The sequence below is a fragment of the Orbicella franksi genome, chromosome 5 (assembly GCF_964199315.1).
Source record: "Orbicella franksi chromosome 5, jaOrbFran1.1, whole genome shotgun sequence".
Lineage (NCBI taxonomy): Eukaryota > Metazoa > Cnidaria > Anthozoa > Scleractinia > Merulinidae > Orbicella > Orbicella franksi.
Genome location: NC_138149.1, coordinates 16,259,941 through 16,279,574, shown reverse-complemented (window position 1 = coordinate 16,279,574; position 19,634 = coordinate 16,259,941). Strand labels below are relative to the sequence as shown.

The 19,634-nt window shown below is 40.0% G+C and overlaps 2 protein-coding genes across 2 annotated transcripts; both read right to left on the bottom strand.

Moving 5' to 3' along the window:
- Positions 1-167: 167 nt before the first annotated feature.
- On the bottom strand, positions 168-3,165 carry LOC145486358 (histamine H2 receptor-like). The gene is made up of 2 exons (XM_081464998.1): positions 1,768-3,165; positions 168-1,493 (listed from the first exon to the last, which is right to left on the bottom strand). Exon 2 carries the CDS (start codon positions 1,467-1,469, stop codon positions 174-176), a length of 1,296 nt encoding a protein of 431 aa, XP_081321124.1. The 5' UTR covers positions 1,470-1,493; positions 1,768-3,165; the 3' UTR covers positions 168-173.
- Positions 3,166-4,804: 1,639 nt separating this feature from the next.
- Positions 4,805-17,507, bottom strand: LOC145486346 (solute carrier family 23 member 2-like). Its single transcript, XM_081464988.1, has 12 exons — positions 17,364-17,507; positions 14,461-14,580; positions 12,863-13,020; positions 12,237-12,331; positions 11,306-11,373; positions 9,387-9,543; positions 8,609-8,633; positions 8,001-8,124; positions 7,745-7,901; positions 7,408-7,661; positions 6,602-6,875; positions 4,805-5,869 (listed from the first exon to the last, which is right to left on the bottom strand). The coding sequence occupies exons 1-12, from the start codon at positions 17,382-17,384 to the stop codon at positions 5,550-5,552; spliced, it is 1,773 nt and encodes a 590-aa protein (XP_081321114.1). The 5' UTR covers positions 17,385-17,507; the 3' UTR covers positions 4,805-5,549.
- Between the last annotated feature and the right edge of the window lie 2,127 nt (positions 17,508-19,634).

The window sequence follows — 19,634 nt, the reverse complement described above, 5'->3', positions numbered from 1 at the left end:
GTTACAGTACCTACATGTCTCAGTCTGCCTCATTCGTTAACATCTTTGTTTCTTCTCAATTACTTTTTTTCTCGTTTCGACTCTGGCGAATTATTTGAGGTTTCCATGACTTGAACGACATTTTATGCCTTGCAAAAGCTACATGGACTTCATGTTGATACCGGCCCATTTATTTAAACTGTGGCTTCACTCCACAACTTTCCGTCAACCATGTGAATAAAATTCAGGTAAACAACTCCTACCATGTTTTCTTGTCTCCATGATCTTCTTGGCTTCGCGTTATCATTCCATTTGTCGCGAGAAGGAATGACGATAGTTTCTTGACTTGTGTTTATGATAGCTATAGGGTTCAGGAATGATTGTACATGACCAGTACTCTGCTGCGAAGGTGTACTGGTCTGGTGTATTAGCGTACGATTCTTTGTTTCAGCGCAAAGTGTTTTGTCGGAAGAATATCTTCCCTCAGTTCTTCGTCCAGTAGCCCGTTTGCAGTAGCAAAAACGACAACAAAAAACATGTGCGAATGTTTCGTGAAATCGCTCACTTCTTAGACCAATCAAGTAAGGATTTATGGAGCAGTTTAGGAAGCCACACCAGTAAGCCGCTAATCCTAAGCCATGCGGTAATTCATCCCGCGAGGAAATTGACGCAGCAATCGCGATAAACACAAAAAACGGCATCCAGCAGATAATAAATGCTATCAAGGCGAGGAAAAACGTTAAGACAATCCTTTGCTGCTTTTTTGCGAAGTCTTTAGGATTATTACCGAATGTTGAAGATGACATTCTTCTTGTATGATGGCGCACGACTAGATAAATTCTTATATATGTGTAACTCATTATGATGATGGGTAGGAGAAATGCGATAACCGCGAGGAATATCATATACAACACTTCGATTCTGTTCTCAGGGAATCCAAAACCGCACTGTAGTGTTGAAGCGTTGTAATCGTTGCGACCCCAGCCTAATATAGGCCCAAGAGAAACGGCAACTGAAAGTAACCATATACCCAAAATGGAAGAGAAGGCCTTTTTTCTTGTCATAATTTTCTTCATCGGTTTTACCACGGCGAAAAACCTGTCTACTGAGATAGCAGTGTGAGTAAATATTGTATTGCAGATCAAAACGGAACTACAGAAAGCGTTCAGTTGACAGACGTACCCGGCTGGGGGATATGTCCACTGCCTGGTGATGGCTGTCTTTAGCGGAGTCGTCATCGACAGTAAAGCCATAGCAATATCACCAATGGCAAGATTCACCAAGAACATGTTCATTTCTGTCCACATTCGTCTGTTGCGAAGAACTACGTAGCAAATAACGGCATTTCCCGCTAAACATGTAATCATTATTATCAGCAAGGTAGCGGCGGCAATAGCAGTTTCTGTGACAGTGTAATCCATCGGAAAATTGACTTCGCTTTCGGTTGGTGACATATTTTTGGACCAGTTTGGTGGAAACGTTTTTTCCATTTCATTATCCGAGTTTGAGGTTTTCTGCAAGGAATCGACAAGGAATGACAATATTATGACGAGATTCCTGAAAATTTCGGATAAAGTGCTCATTGTTTCAAACGAATGAAAACACAAAACCACAAAATTTACATGTTAGGTGCCTGGTGAGTATTGGACCAATATACGTCTGTTTCGATGTTTATGTCTGTTAATAATTTAATAACGTGTTCTTCGCTGCTAACTATGTACAAAAGAAAAAGCCGTCTCCAGGAAGTGAAAACGATGAAGCACACGAAAATTAGGTGTATTTGCATACCTTAACTGACGAAGCTGCCACGTGCGCTGCTGACAATGGAACACATTTTTAATTATCTTGTTCACTGAAACCACAGGTCAATGCATGTTGGGCTTAAATCCCTTCCACATTAATATGTCAGTTTCTTTGTTACTCCTTCAAGCATGAAGCGATAATTAATTCACTTATCATTGCACGTGAAACGCGGCCGGACTGTTTGATCGTTGATAAACACGTAAGCCAGCACAAGGTTTTCACAGTTTGCCCACCCTACGGACCTTACGTAAGCCCGGGCATGATGAACCAAATCCTGCGGTGTGATTCGCTGAACGGAGAGGATCAGTCTTGCCCGCTCGGTATTGGCCTCTGCGTTCCTCAAGGAAATGGATACTGGTGGCAAGAATATTATTGAGTACTTAAAATCATTACTTCCCACTGAAATTTTGTACAAGTCCTTGCACTAAACGCGCAGTAAAAAGCCTTTGTTGGAGGGAAATTGCGCAAAAACAGCACTGAAATTACAAAACGTCAGTAAAACTTTGTGAGTCGTTTTTTATGAGATAAAAATAGAGTCAGGCCTTTGAAATTCCTAGTATTGAAGCCGTAGAACACTCATTAGGGTGCAAGAGTTAAGCAGTTTAGTCCCATCTAAAGTAGCTTTTTTGACCCTGAAAATGACTGAATGATTTTTTTCAAACATGGCAGCAATTTATCGCTCTCAATTAATATTCCTGATGTTCCTAATTTCCGGCGAATGTTTGCCATGATATTTGACGTTTCACGTTATTGTCACGACAAGTCTAGCTCAAGGAGCGGTGCGACCCAAAAATATCAGAAACGTCCATTTCAAAATGATTTTTTTTTCCCGCGGACGGTTCCCGAGAGAGAAATAAAATCTTTAAATTTTTAAAGATGAGAGTTTAAAGTTTTAGAGATGCGGTTCAGAGGTAAGAATAGAAAAAAACGAAATTTTAATCGTTTCACCCAAACTCGTTCCCAGGCTCTCTCCCCTCTGTCTCGCTTGGTCGTTGGGAGAAAGACCCTATTGCAGCTGTTCACGTGGACACCTGTGACACAAACTTTTCCACCGGGGTAGAGCCAACTAATAATTTTTGCCGATCTCAACTGAAGCGAGAGAAAGGGGATTGCTTGTCATCGCTTTAAATCATACACGGGCAAATACACCTTTGAAATTCCCAGTCCTATTCTAAGCTTCACACAGGTATATTTATAGTATTGAAGTATCATTCTGATTTCATTTCCAGGTGGTCGAATTACTAATTACTGTTTCATGTTTCCTGAATTAACCTCACGGCACATTGTTCGCTATATAAAACGATGTTTTACTAACCATTTTGCAAAATATCATTCTTGACGATGCCAAGGAACCGTGTTTAAACATCGGTCTAAAATAAACTTACATAAATCTGATGTAAATGAAATATAAGCATGGGCTTTGGTCAACAAAACTGTAAATCAAATTACATTGCCGTAAATCAAATGCAAGTTAAAATACTCGGCTAATCGGCCGTGTGACACAAATACTTTTTAACGTCCAAAATACCGCACAAAGAAGAACATAAATTACCTCCGAATTCAAAGATTCAAGAGACTGATCCACTGGTTTTACTTCGATTCATTACGTGACGTTTTACATGTGGTAACCGTCGAAAGGTTTGAGCTCCATTTAGCTGCCGAATTTCTTTGTAACATAAGTCTTCTATATTTGGGAGACGGCAGAAATAATAATGTGGTATTCTTCATCGGCAAAATTCGACTGGAACCTAGATAAAGCGGGTAGTTGTAAGCGACTGATCCAGGTCTTGAAACTTTCAAAGTTTGTCACAGCAACAATCAAAACACTCTGCCACCCCTCCCGCCCAACAGATTTCTTTACCACCCAGATTCTGTGTGGTCACGTGAGCAGCCGCAACCAGGGTATTTATTCCAACGACCAAGGGGTGCAGAGGAGAGGGAGCCTGGGAACGAGGTTGCGTTTCGCCGTGTTGCTTTGTAGACGAACCACGATTTACATGAATCCAGTTGTACAAGGTATCTGCAAAGCTATTGGACCAATCAAACATCTTGTTTAGCATTGTTCTCATTGTTGCTATCGATGGTCAAAACTAGTTCAGCTGAGGAAGAATTGTCCGCGTCTTTACAAGAGGTTTCTTTCATTTCATTTTCATTCAGTATATTTTCACAACATCGAACAATGACAGTGACAATAGAATTGTTAGATGGAATACACAAAATAATATATAAGGGATGTCAAGGAACCAGGAGCCATAAGGCTTATAACGTTTGGCTCTCTCGTTAACATTTCGAATTGGAAACATTAATTACTCGAAGTAAGCTATAATTTTGTTGAAGGTAGACGTTCATTATTTTTTTTTACATATAATTCTTAACCTGAGCCGGTCACTTAAAACTCTGCCAGTAACTGTGACCAACTAAAAGCTATCATGGCATTTCACTCCATACCTACCCTTAGCTTAACCCACAAAGTAATTCCTAACAAGAGCTCTTTGTAAGGCTATGCCATACTTTAAACCACTTCCCTAAATATAGAAGTTTAACCCTCAGGTCACCCCTAATATTACTTTACTTCTCGTTTTTTGTTTGCATTCCTTCACTAACCTTTACACTCCCACAGTATCTTCGACTAACAAGTTTTCTGGCCACTCAAAACCACCCAATCGTAATTCGCTCGGTCGCACACGTTTTCCCGCGCTTCCTGTCAGCTACACGAATGTTTTTACTCGTCTGGTTTTAATTGGTTATTGGATTGTCTGTGTCCATTGTGATTAGTGATTAATTTGGTTTTGGTTTTATGAAGTTCAATTGAAAACCACTCAATGGTGGAATTAAATTATTAAAGAAACTAAGAACCAAGAAATTGCAAGCTCAAAATTAGTGCAAACAGCAGGAACCAGAAACTTACATTGCAAAACAATCCACTGTTTATCATATTTTTCCAGGTAATATGTAGTGCAAAAATTCCATATTCAACAGATCTCTTAAGTAATGTTAACTTAGAAGTAATTTGATTTTGGGCGGAGATTATGGTGTTAGGAGGGAACAATGCTATTATACAAACCTCGAGTACAACCGACGGAAGTTCCCCTTTACTTAAAGCTTACATGCCTTTAAATACTCAGCTAACTGAGAAATAACCTCGAGAGCAGAAAATTATCGCTGTTGTTATTCTATCTACTGAAATAAACCTATGAATATCGTACGGAACGTCAAGGCTGGTAAAAGAATAGAGCCCGGTATGGGGTAGCCATTTCCTTACTACGAGTAACGCTCTTCAGGTACTGATCAGCAGAAGAGGAATACAACGCAGCGTTAATGATCTGATTTCTATTTCTACAGAGCTTTTTTCGCTTTAGTGTCGAAAAGTAATTGGTTTTGCATTGCTGCGCTGCACGATCACCTAAAGATACTTCGCCTCTTTTTCATCTAGTAAGAAGTTAAACCAAAACCAATTGCAACAGTACTCGCTCACACGTTTTCTCGCACTTTGTGTCCGCTACATATATCCAGTTTACTACAGGTTTTGATTGGTTCATTGGACTGTCTGTTTCCTAACTGATTGGTTGGAGTGATTACTTCGGTCTTGGTTCTACGACACTCGATTGAAAATCGCTCTATATGGTAGTGCTCCGTGCTCATAATCTGTTTACCAATTATCGGTTATTAGCTAGTAACGCCATTCAGCTCTATGTCGGCTCTTGGCACCCCACCCAGCTATAGACAGAAAAAAAAAACCCCTTCATTTAAATTGTCAAACTGTCACTTTATAGTTTAGAATTAACGTTCTTCAGCTCCACATCAGCTGCTGGCGAGCTATCTTCGTCGTTGTACGGTAAGAAGGGCAAATACTTGGCCACCTTGTAGTTACTGATGCGATTGAGACCAAACGGCAGATCATAGACTTCAATAGAAGCTGTTTGAAACTGATCATCACTGTGGCCTGACAGATGTTGCCTCCATTCCTTGAGCCCGCGTTCCTCAATAGTACCTGGGATGGTGTTGTCCAAAATCAGCCCGACCAAACCCCCAACTGCCATGCTAGTACTCATCAGAACAGTGATGATCTGGTCGATCTCTGGCACACCTAAATGGTTAACATTGGTTAGCATTAAAAAAAAAGATATCTGTAATAGTTTTAGCCAACAGCACTTCTCAAAAAGCAGTTGGTCTCCATACTTTCTTTGCAAGGAGTTTCACCGTCGAATATCTACAGGGTAACATCGACAGTGACATCAATGCACTTTCCATAAGACACACATCGCTGGAGACATCGTGTAAGAACGACTTTAAATTCAGCCAGAACCAAATATACATTACTCCAGCGAATCATAAAGGACACGGGCAATTCCGTGAGGCAATAAGAACTTAGAGCAAATACATGCAGACAGCGGAAAGCGCGGGAAATCGTGTGCAATCGAGTCACGATTGGTTTTGATTGTACTTCTGATTGGATGACAAAGTGGCGGGAGATTTTTAGGGTAATCGCTTAACGTAGAAATGGAAAACCGAAGCAAATGCGAATTCTCCTCGGCACTTAAGTGAAATCCTTACGAATGAACCACTCAGAAATATCAAATTTGTCACAACTGAAAACCATTCTTTTTCCACATACCCAGAAACGTGCACATTTTACCAGGAAATGAAACTATCATAAATTTTAAGTTATGAATTCAGTGCTAAGTAAGGGTCTTCCTTATCATTCGACGCCCGTCAGGCCCGGAGCACCCAGTTTTTCCAAAGTCTCCTACAGAGCGTTTGCAACACCTAGGGCTACCTATTTGAAATTCAACATTGTGAAAGCACTGGTGGTACGAACCTGTTTGTATGGCACCAGGATGCGTGACCATGTAATGCGGCAGAGCTAACCCAAAAACAATGGAAAATCCAACAATAAACAAGTTTCTAGAGGAATTCATGTCAGCGAACTGTAAATTGGAAATCCCAACAGCGGCAATCATTCCAAACATGACCATGAAAACTCCACCAACAATGGGATCTGGAATACTGACGAATAACGCGCCAATTTTGCCAAGAAGTCCAAAAGCCATCAGGACAAGAGCGCCAAACTGGATAACACGAAGGCTACCAACCTAACAAAGTATGAAAAATCTTCAATTAATTTTTTTTAGGAGATCGCTTAAATTTTTTAACTCTATCATAGAGAAGACATGATCAATTTATAATAATTATAACCACGAAAAAAATGCGAAATTAATTTGTTTTCTCCAAGGAGAACATTAGACTTGCCCAAGTTTCTTGCTTGTATTTTGTGAAGAGCTGCGGCTATCAGCATGTTACGTAGGACAGTTTTCAGTTTCACGCAGTACTTAATTGCTCATGAAAAATGTTGCCCGTATTACCGGACCTTAAGTGGAACATAATTATATTCCAGTTCGTGCAGAGTCTGTTACCATTTTACATAGGTAGATAACGGACATAAGCGTCAAAACCTGATAAGGAGGAAATGGAGAGAGAGAGGCCTATGACGAAATGGACGAGTACGGCTTTCAAAGAGCGCGAGGGCATTGGGCATTCATCATGGTGCGTAGCGGTAGTAATGATAGGAGAAGATGGCGGGATCTTATTTCCGAACCTTTCTCCCGCCGTGAATAAATTGTTTACCTTAGTGATCCCAATGGCTCCAATGTTTTGACTGTACGAGGTTGTGCCACTACCGCTACCAAAAGCTCCTGCCAAGAGACAGCCGATTCCTTCGATTCCAATTCCACGGTTGATGGCGTGTTTTGGTGGAGGAGGTGCTCCTGATAACCTCGCGCAGGCGTAGTAATCTCCCACGGACTCAATAATTGAGGACAGAACTCCAGCTAACATCCCGAACACCGCTGCGACACTCACAGTAGGCATTCCCCACTGACCTGGAAAGTTAACAGCATATAACGCGGGTTAAGAACAACATGATGCAACCAAATAGAAATTGATGCTGATTTCTGTGAGTAACCTGGGTACGGAAGTCTGAACCACTTGGCCTCTTTCAACACGTCTGCCCTGGCGTCAGTTCTCGCCGCATATTGAAGAACACTGGGATCTGAAGGAAAACCTCCCGCTGCTGTAATGATGGCGCAAATAATCCATGATACTACGATCGCTAGAATCACCTGTGTAACAGACGATGTAAAGCGTGTTAAGTTGAAACAGAGTGACTAAACAAAATGCAAAGCAATCAAGTTGCGAAACATCTGTCTACATAAACTAACCGGAAATAATCTGAACATTGGAAAGTGACCAGTATAAAAACCTCCCCGTTCTTTGCTATATCCGGGCACTGGGATCTTTATCTTTGTTAGGTATTGTGAAAACAAAGATATTAAGACGATGGTCCTGAAACACAAGTAAAATTAAAGTAATAAATAGTGTACAAGGTCCTATTTAAATTCCTTCAAGATATCGGCTGACATCTGTTCTTAACTAAGATACCCTGGTATTATATTTTGATGTTACACAATGATTGAGGTGAGACAAATTACCCGGCGAGAGGAGAGAGCGGTAGTCGGCAGACCCCACGATTCTGAAAAACGCCTACAGACTTTTCTTTTCTTTCTAAAATTCATTCAGAGATTGACAGCCTGTCAACAGATTAACAGGAGTACCACCTACAAATAATTTCAAATTTTCTCCAAAATATGTCTAATATTTGAAGAGAAGATGTGAAAGGGAAATCACTAAACGACGTTTTGACATCGTCGGATGTGGAAACGTCGTTTATCAATTTCGCTAATTTTTGTGTTGGAAATATTACAGGGGAAAAACGTTTAATTTTACAATAAAACGGTTAATTAGCAAACAAGAGCTAGCTGCTACTTACGTCATCGAAATTCCCCAGTGTTGACCTGTAAGAAGGACAGATAATTAAGAAATAGAAAACATGTTCCGTGTTTCTATCGAGTTTAGATATACGAGTGGAAGTTTGGGAGAACGAGAAATTCTGTTTCCACAGCTTTTTCGAGTTCTCCTAAACTTTCACGAGTGTTTCTATTAAACAATTAGATTATGAGTTAGAGATTTCTATCGCGTGATAGTTGACTCGGGCTGCGCCCTCGTCAACTATCACGCATAGAAATCGAGAGCGAATAATCTAATTGTTTTAGAATAAATCTACTTACTAATCGTTCAAAACTTTGTCTAAATCCTCTTCACAGAAACTTTGAAAACGCCAAGAAGTGGCCGTCACTTTGTTAACTAGTGCACACTGTTACGCTACTCACTATTTATCACAGATTAGATAGTGAGTAGCGTAGCCAATTGGAGAAAGGCATTCGTGATAGAACGCTAGTAGATTTATAATAAAACTCGATAGAAACACGTAGAACATGTTTTCTATTTCTTTAGAAAACACCGCGACGAAAAAAAGGAGATCAACTTGTTAACTTTGATCATCAAAATGTAAATTCTCTTTGCTCACGCCATCATTACGTCAACAGCTCGTGCTAGTTCTGTGTTTCTATCGAGTTATAGAAACACGACTTTTAACCAATCAGCGCGCGTATTTTCTTAGGACTGTTTCCTGAGTAAAAATAGTAAAAATTTAAACACTGAAGAGGCTAGAGCAGATAAACAATAATCACATCTTACAGTCAACTAACCAGCCTTATCCGCTGCCACTGGAAAGAGTGCCACGCCCACCAGCGTGATTGTAGGTGCTATGGCCAGCGGTCCAATAAAGCGAAGAAGAAACCCAATGAGGCCAGTGAAACCGATCACGATTTGAAACAGTGACGACAACAACATGGCGCCTTGGATCTAGTAAATAGCCCGAAACAAAGATTTATAAACAGATCCGATTAATTATATAAATAATGAAGGTATTAAATTGAATTGTGCCTCGACAAATTTTTTGATGATCTTCAAGTGAATCCAAACAGTTTTCAAATATAGTAGAATCAAGAATTTTCGAACCACCCAGGGGACCAGAAATGGCTTCGGAAAATCAGGAGGTTCAAAACATAGAGGGTTCGAAAATACAGGGATGCATCTATCAAAACTGCTTTTTGGTGGTATATGATTATGACAAATCTAGAATATTGAATTGCTAAATTATAACATGAGAAAGAGAGAGTAAAAAACAAAGTGCTCGAAACTAACAGAAGACTAAAGAATATAAAGCTAACCGATGAAAATCAAAAGGCTGGCGATAACTTAACAAGGTTTGCTTGCTTATAAAGGGTTTTTCTCATTCAACGACGTCCCTGATTTTCAGTTGGAAGAGTGGGGAAGGAGTGTCGAGGATTAAAAAGTAATCTTCGCAACATGAGGCTTGAATTATTTCTGACTCTTTCAACATTTTGACCACTGTGATGACGCATATCGTTGTCGATAAAAGTACAGACAACGCTAAACCATATTCAATTTGTTACAGTGCTTTTACTGAAACCGGGGCCACCTAGACAATAAAAACCAATCAGATGGCAGAACTGAAACAATAGATTCCAACATTTTCAAATCCAGCCAATCAAATGTCCGGTACAAAACAATGAAATCTCAACTTGTTCGTTGTGATGCTCGCGACTGCGGTGTCTCAAGCTCAAGCCGTTAGTACTTTCGCGTTAGAAACTATTGTGTTAATTACTTTAGATTTTACATTTACAACCGTGATAGATTCATTAGATTGACCGTTTTCCACTGTGAACGTACGGCCACACAAACATCATCTTTACTGCTGTCGTTTAAAATCGTAGAATAATGTAACAGATTTTGACTCTTTTTAAAAAATAAATTCCGCTCCTGTTGTCCGCAGGTCTCGGAAAAACTGTCGAGTTCACTGTCTCAGGAGCTGTACATTTCGGAGTTTGAGCTCCCTTTCTGGGTTATCAGTGTATTGAAATATCATCTTCATCGAAAATTCAAACGAATTTTCTTTCCGCGTTGTACTTTCAAAGCCTCAGAGTGTAAAATCACTCGGGCAAAAACAAAAGACGGCGCCATAGCTAGGAGCCCTCCTTACACAGAGACCATTAAAGGGTTTCTTTTAAACAGCTGCGACAATATTCAAACCCCACACCACGCACTCTACTGGCAATATATATTTACGAGTGACACTCGTACGCAGCTTTTCTTTTCATGTACAAAACAAACCAACGTTCACATAGAAAGTGCAACATAAAATTCAATTCTTCTTAAACCCGCAAGCAAGCGAAAGTACTAACGACTTGAGCTTGGCAATTCATTGATAAGCGACACCGTAGTCGCGTAAGCATCACGACGAACAAGTTGAGATTTCATTGTTTTGTATCGGACATTTGATCGGCTGGATTTGGAAACAGGACATATAATTGGCTGGATTTGAAAATGTTGGAATCTATTGTTTTGCTGTCTGATTGGTTTTCATTGTCTGAGTGGCCCCGGTTTCAGTAAACGCACTGTAAACATAACTGACTGATTGATAAATTAATTGACGTTGTGTAGATGGTGGAAATTAAAAAAAGAAGAAATAAAAAAGAATTATAATTACGATACAAGCTGTTTGTAGCAAAGTAAGAATAAACTTCAAGACCAAAAACCTTACCTCTCTCATGCGAGTTTTCCATATGTCGTCATTGTTGATAAGTGAACTTTCAGTTGAATTACTATTCTCTTTGAAAAGGAAGACACGAGTAAGAAATCAAACAGTACACAGTGAAAAGCGGGGTATTAAGTGTTTGCCGGACTTGGCCAAAGCTTCGCAGGTTTTGTCAAGTGTCTTGATAAACAGCTCTTGGTATCATTGAGTTTGTTTAACTATGGCTATCTCCATTTTTTCCCGGATTAACGTCTCTGACCGAACCAAACTTTTTTTTAGAAAAAAAGAAATGTTATGAATAACGATGTTAATGAACTAAACTTTGCCTTGGCAAGTACAGATTTATTGACAGCGTCTCTCAGTTAATGCTGAATATTAGTTTCAACCTTTATTGTAGAGAAAACGTTGTGTTGAATCTGTAATCATGTAATGCTGTTTCTAGACGCCACAGCAATAGTCATGATACTCTATTAAACTATACTAGGCAACGATACTAGACCTCCTAGTCTGATATTCCTTTCGTCTTTTTTGAGCTTGTTTATTACTCCTTGATAAACCGATAGTTCAAATTCAGAAAACTTCTTTGACGCTGTGGAATTAATTAAAGGCGGTGGCCTTAAGACTGGCAAAGTTGTAGCGGACTGCGAAGTTATAGTACCTGGATCGTAACGGCTTCTTCCATAAGGCGGGTTAAAACGTTACTTTTTGGAGAGAGTGTTGTCATTGGAATGTTTTGTAGAGATACAATGTTTTAAGTTCGCTGACTAACTTCTTGAAAAGCGAAAATGTGTTCTTCACCCTACTCCGACAGGTGGAGTGGTCTACCGAAATATTCTTTGTTGCATATGGTTGAAAGATCTTGAGAGTAAAGTGCTATATTGTTCTCTGATAATTTTAATCACGCGCACTTAGTAATATCATGATCACTGAAACTAACCTTCTTGAGGTATCGGACATTTCCACTGTGGAAGAGCCATGATTGCAAATATAGGAGCAAGGTAACCATAATCTCCTCCTTGAACGATAGGAAGCCTGCAGTCATTTAAAGTTATAGAATCTGGTCATTTGGTAAGTGTGAACAGAGTTCAAAAGTCATCAGCGGATAAAGATCATTTGTCTGACTCTCTAGTCGACTAACCTTAAATTCATTAGTGCTAAGTTTACACATCATGAACTCATTGTCGTAGCAAAATATATTTTAATGAAGTGACCCGTTTTAGCTCATATTGGATCAGAAATCACGCAATTGCATTGAAGCATGAATGATCACGCACATGGGTGACTGCAGGTTAATTGTTTGACGTCGAAATTATAACTAGCACGATTGTACGAACAATCAGTTTGATCAACTTGATCTTGGACAAGGATTATATTTTTTAAAGGCTTATTTTCAATAGTAATGAAGCAAAAGCAGTGTAAGATGTTGATAATGGCGCCTTTTGTAAGAAAAAAATCCATCAAAAGACGCTACATAACCTGATCATTGTACTGTATCGGTGTATGCTGCCTGTGCTTATTTTTTAGTTTATGAGCTACTAAAAACTGCTGCACTTTTTTCAATACCTGACTCCAAACGTAGTCTGCATCAAGGTTACCAGACCAGAGACGAAGAATATAGTGCTCAGTACTTCACTGATAGCAAGCGTGTTGTTCGCAAAACACATTGGACCACTCAGAATGTAAGGAATCGCCAATGTTCCTCCTAACATGGTCAAGTAATGCTAAAAAAAGAAAGCAATGTTAGGATACACCAGGATGCTTCCCTTTTCACATTGTTACTCAATGTTTTCTTCTTTCAGTTTTTTGTTCAATAACTGAAACTGTGGGCGGCAAAAGAATTAACTGAGACGCATTTAGAAACTGCCACTGAAAAATATCGAAGCCCTTACTCTTTTTCGTATGCATCTATGGATAATTTTCTCTATCTTTTTCTCGGCTCGTGAGCGGGCGGAATTCAACAAATCCTGCAATCTGATTGGTTCCTGGAGCGGGCGGAATTTTTTCATCCGGACCGCCACAGCGGGCGGAATCCGTCAAGTTGATCTATTTTCGTGAATGAATTAGCGGCAATCGTCATCTTTCGCCGTTTTTACACTTCCATAGGCGATTAATCAACGCGAGTTTATCTCTATTCACCTTTAAATGGCAAGGAAAGTCACTGTAAGTAAATTCAATTGAGTTTTTTGAAGTTGTGAGAGTTTGTTTGGCTGTTTGCTCGGCGCTTTAATGGCGCGTAATCCTCTGTCTCTCTCTATACAATTTTAAGTAAAAAATAAGTCAATTTTAGTCGAGTTTACCTCTCCGATCGTTGCCGTATTTGAGAGTATTTCTGTGGAATACACTTCACGAATTTCCTCGCTATCTGCCACTCAATTTACGGTAGAAAAGTCTGATTTCGAGTGATTCGCAACGATTGACAGAAACTGTTTTTGTAGTAGAACTTTAAACTTTGCACGAAATTTCACACCGGAAAAATACTTTAAGAGAACTTAAATGGTGAACTAAATGCAGCTAACATAAAGTAGTTCGGTATAAATCTGTTCTTTAATACATCTTTCTTTGTCTAGTATCTGAGTTACTCGCTCGTTCGCTCGTTAGAGTTTTTACCAATTGTTTCTAGAGTCTGTAGACGGCGCGTAAGCCAATTCAATGACAAAGCTGCGTAAACAAACCCACTTGTAAGCCAATTTACCGCAAGAAAAAAAGATAAACATGTTATTGTCCGGCTTAGGGTCGGTCCGTATAGGGAAAAACTGTGACCTCGGGCTTGAAAATGCTGCCCTCGGCCTGCGGCCTCGGGCAGCATTTTCAAGACCTCGGTCACAGTTTTTCCCTATACGGACCTCCCAGCCGGCCAATAACATATATGCATTGTGCAGATAATTTGGCCTATGCACTAATCGAAATAGAGATATCAACATTTGTTAGCTTGGGTACGAAGAGGGAAACGTTTCTAAGACGTTCAAAGGTAGAATCCTACAGTGAAGTGTCTCAGCCCTTTTGTCGCTCACTGATGATTTTAGTAATTTTAGGCACAATAATTCCCTCCTTGGAATAGATGTGGAAAGTCTTCAAACTCAACTGTAATCTCTTGAAGACGAGTTCAGAACGGTAACTCTACCTTTTTAAAGAAAAACTCGAACAACATTCACTGCCCTCACCTGGAAACCTAGTAATAAGCAGACATACCATGGCGGGTTCTCATCGATGAGGTAAGACATGCCAAATGGTCTTGTCTTCTTCTGGGGTCGAGGTTGAGCATCAGGCTCAACACCCTTCAGCTAAGGAAAAAGAATTTAAGTGCTTAGGAGAAGGAGGTTTTGTTGAAATTTGGTGGTTTGATGGTTTACAATGCTTTATTTAAACGGTACGGGACATTGGCTCTCAAGGCAATCAACCGGGGCTTTTTTAATGACTTCCCTGTCTCCTCTCACTTCTTTCACACCTTATGTCATCAACTTGTTAGTCTCATGACATCCTCTGTCTCAATAGAGTGAAAGGAAGAAATAAGAACGATACCTTTCCCGTAATGTGCAGCAATAGTTCCTGGAACGGGGTAAATAGCAAATCAAAAACTGCCGGTTATTCATGGAACGGAAGTTTTAAATTCGCTGAGTAATGCAGATGCTGACTCGTAAACAGACAGCGTTTTGAATCCTATGTGTCATGGGTATGTTATAGACGAGTTAAAACTTGTCAAAAACCAGTATTTTGAATTTATTTGTCCCTGGTTGTGAGCGGTGGCTTATCGGGCGGTTGCAAGCAGGTTCCCTCTCGTCTCTCACCATCAGAAAGAGAAGGGAATCTCTGTCTCGCTGAGTAAGAGTAGATTAACTTGAAGACAAATATAATGACTATACCTTAGGGCATACAGCGTGGGACGAGATTTTTTCGGATTCTAATTTTTGCGATTTTTGTGGTGTTTTCCACGATCCGCAAAAAAAAAAAGTACCCGCAAAAATTTTCTCTGTAAAAATTTACTCCACTGGCGAAATTGTACATACAAGCATCACATGTACAATCTTGTTGATTCCATTTATTTAAAACGTTTAAATTCAAAGCGTCTCTCTCGTTCAGAAATAAAACGGTGGAATTTCCTGTGGTCAAGAGATTATGATACGCTACAGGTGTAGCTACTAAAAAGCTTACAGAAGAGGATCTTCTTAAGGGAACTATCAGCCACCCCAGTGCGAGATGTAATTGTGATAGATTACACTTATTGCCATGTTTTACACCTTGACCTGTTGGCTTTGTCGTTTGCCTTATAACGTAATCAATGAAAATGTGGTAATTTAAATTAAACGGGACTTTCTGAAAATCGCAAAAAAGTACATCCAGCAAGATAACCAGCCTTTCGAAAAATTAGGTCTCGCAAAGTACAAAAAATCGCCGATTCGCAAAATTAAACAAAAATTTCTTGCCCCAGGATACTCTACTCATAAGGGCACAGAGAAGATTAACGTGAAGGGGAATTAACTTAAGACCTGATTAATGAAATGGCAAATCAAGTGTTATGTCCTATTCACGAGCTCGTCACAGGGCAGATTGATGAGACAGCGCGTCAGCCGTTACCGTTTGACGCGTTAAGTTTGCCTACTGTCTACCGATCTTTACCGGCTTTACCGGCTTTCCCGGCATTTTCGGCTCTATTTTGTTTACCGGCTTTTTCGCACGTGAAATTGCAGGTAGAGCACTGCACCGTTCTCGCAAAGGTCACGGGTTCGAATTCCGCTCAAACTGTAATTTCCCTCAGGCCTTATTTTTGCAACTACCTAACTTCAATCAGCTCACGTGTCTTTGAACCTCTATTCCGTAGCTCAAATACTGTTTCACAAATTTACTTGATAGAATGTCCTTCTATTTAACAACTCCCTTGTCATTACCCAAGCTAAAGGTTAGCATGTGATGGACACAATGTAACGTCTTCAGTATACATGTTGTGAATTCCTGAGCTGCACTAAGCTTGTCAAGTGATATAGTCGTGAAACTGGTAGCAAACGTCACGAGGCTAGTTTTGTGCAAGATAATTAAGGCGTATAGTTAAACAGACTCTTAAAAATCAGCCCGCTACTGCCTTCACACGCGAGAGGAACCTCATAGAATTGAACTGTCTGTGAAGCTGATTGAGGAATTTTGCATCAATGGTTTCAATGTTATCAAAAACGCAATTAACGAGTCGTCAACGAGTCATCAGCTGATTAGTCTGACTGCTTTGAGGTCACTGATCATTGATTACTGAATCAATGTAATCTCGTGACTTCCCAAACCATACTGAATCGAATAGAGAAATAGAAACAACTTGCATAAGATACATGTCACAAAGCAAGCGTTATTGTTATCGTCCATTTGCTCCTTAATTTTGCCGTCCCTCAAATCGATATGATGTTTTTGTTTAAAAACGAACAATGTAATGTTTTGTTTTCCTCATGGATAGTCTGTATGAAAAAGAAAAAAATAGCTCTCGGAGGTTATCTACGGTTTCTGTGGCATGAAACGGCAAGGAGTGTTGCTACGTCCCTTAGATAGGATGCTAGCCCGTCTCAGGTTACTCCCCTGCATTCTGTCAGGCAACCTTAAAAGAACGGCCTATCCACTTGTACTACTGGATAGAAACAGCAACCGAGAGAGTATAGTGTCTTGCCCACGAGAATCTCGCCACGATCGATTCCAGACTGCTCGATCCGGGCGAGGTCCAGCGCACTACCCATTACGCCACAGGTGTCTTGAGACATAACAATGTTTTGTTCGGCTCCTCGTTTTGGGTTGGCCTATACACATCATAAGGAATCAGGGACGATAGACCAAATAATTTTTGGTGGACGATTAATCATTGATCATCGGCAACGATCAATGACTTAACTGTTGATTACTTATTGATGTCATTTAGCATTAATTCAGGTTAAAAGTAGCTTGATTGTTTTGACCTACAGCTGATTTTTATATGACAAGGGAATTACTGATTGCAGTGTCACAGTTCCACATAAAGACTCAGTCGTTTTTTGATTCCTTTTTATATAATACCCGTGTGTCGCGGCGTATATAAAATCAGAGTCGTGTAATTTACCTCAACCTCTTGTCGTGCCATTGGCCCCTTTCACGTTAACAACAAATCCTCTTCGCAATCTAGTGAGAAACACTCAATTATATTTCTTGTGAGGTTGTACAGCATCGGTTTTAATCGACTTGCTAAGAGTTATGGACTGAATTCTTGACTAGACTCTGGACTGGACTCTGGACGTTGGAATGGACTCTACAGCCTCGTTTCCAGAGTCTCCCCTGGCACTGAAAAGAAGAGCCTAGGAACGAGACTGTGGACTCTGGACTAAACCATCGCGTATTTTAATTACTTATGCTTTGCTTATAATTAAAGTTAACGATAAACTTGATTGACCGGTTTTTTTTTGTCCCGCAATTCACCAGACAACTTTGTACGCTCCTTCCTCAAAATTGGATCACCAATGACAATTGCAAGTGAATTTCACACTTGACTTCTTCGGGCACAAAAGACGACTGCTGCGGAACTGCCGGCGAATAGAGCAATTTCGATATATTAAAATTCAGCCTAACACAACAGACCTCAGCACGAGGCTCTGGGGAATAAACCCCACAAACTCTGTAGTTATTCCCCAGAGCCTCGTACTGGGGTCTATTGTTTTAGGCTGAATTTTAATATATCGAAATTGGTCTATTTAGTCACGAGGTCGAGAACGCCAGCCGTTTCTAAAGCTGTTTCCCCTTTAGGGCTGTCCACAAGTTGCTCCAATTTTCTCAAAAAGTTGCTCCAATTTTCTCAAAAAGTTGCTCAAAAGTTGCTCCAAAACTCTAATAAGTTGCTCAAAAGTTGCCTCAAAATCCAAAAGTTGCTCAAAACTTGCTTTCAGTTTTTTAGTGTAAGAGATTGATTAACAACTTAAATAAAGATTTAATGAATAGATTTAACTTTGCATAGATATTATATACATAATTATATCATACTGACTCATCAATATTGTAAGACTGAGTCTCTCTCAACCCAAATCATAAAAATCTGATTCTCTGTATTGGCTTTCTATTACGATAACCACGTGATTGCATTCGAACAAAAAAACATCGCGCAGAATTCTATTGTCTTTCGCGACATATACTTGCAGTGCTCATTTTTTCAATGCGCGGAATAATAATTACAAATATTAGCTGTCGGAATTCCGACTGCTCTCGTCAATGAATCGGCGGCTGTCAATCAAACGGTCTGATGTGTGAAGTAAATCCCAAGGTGTAATAAGCTAACAAAAGCGCTCTAATTTAAAGGCGGCCTGCGCTCTTCACAAAGACTTTTGTCAACAAAGTCGTGTGCAGCGACATTCTCACTTTTTTTGTTGACATGTCACACTCGAAATGGTTTGAGCGCGGGAGCCAAAAGTTCTCCCACAAAAAATTCTTCTTCCAAAGCGTTGCCAAATTGAAAGAACGGTGCGCATAAAACTTTCTTCTACTTTATCGTTGTCCTCTTTTACTCGACCGGTCAAAGCAGTTCACCAGACGTAGTCTTTTACTCGATCGGTTTACGTAGTCTGTCGTTGATCGAGGACTTAAAAGACAACACAGGTCTTTATCTATTCGAAAGATGAAGGGGAAAATAAATGACATTTCTGTTTGAAATCCAGAGCCGAACAAAAAAGCAAAGGCACGCAGCGCGTCTTACGCCTGAGTGAGCATTGTTGTCCACTGTATGTGTGAGATAATTATTCAAAATTGGAACCGTTTTAATTGATCAAAACATTTAAAAGGCCCAGATTCGTGTATTCAGTTATTATTCAGTTATTACTCTTTGGAGTAACATGTCAAAGCGTACGAGACAGCGCGGCTTTTACGCATCACTATTTGATGACGTTTATGATCATGGCCTCAGTTATAAGTACCGACCCAAGCAAAAGCCCGTTGTTATGGGTATTTATGAAGTTGAGCCCATAGTCTCTCAACGAAATCAAGGGGGCAAGGCAGAGTATTTTATTCAGTGGAAGAATTATCCTTTAACTGAAAACACATGGGAGCCGTCCGAACACTTCTTATGTTGATGAAATTACATGTAAAGTGAACATTTGTTTTTGTCTCTTGACAACGCGCCACTGCCAGAGAGCCTCGCCGTTTATTTGAAGATAAAACATTGGGTCGTAGCCTTTCAGTGGAGTGGACATGTGCAAGAAAGCGGGATTGACCGGGGATTCAGTGAGCTCTAAAAAGAGCTCCCGATCAACGCGCTGCATTTCTTGCACAGATGACATGCTGAAAATTCGTTTATTGCAACTCGCGCAAAGCGTTACTTTAAACACGATGGTTAAGTGATACATTTTATCAC

Excerpts from the sequence above, each read along its gene's own strand:
- LOC145486346 (XM_081464988.1), bottom strand. The coding sequence starts at position 17,384 with ATGGCACGACAAGAGGTTGAG. Across the intron at positions 14,581-17,363 it reads TGGCACGACAAGAGGTTGAG|CTGAAGGGTGTTGAGCCTGA; the intron begins GTAAATTACACG and ends CTTTTTCCTTAG. Across the intron at positions 5,870-6,601 it reads TCCTGGTGCCATACAAACAG|GTGTGCCAGAGATCGACCAG; the intron begins GTTCGTACCACC and ends TTAACCATTTAG.
- LOC145486358 (XM_081464998.1), bottom strand. The coding sequence starts at position 1,469 with ATGGAAAAAACGTTTCCACCAAACTGGTCCAAAAATATGTCACCAACC.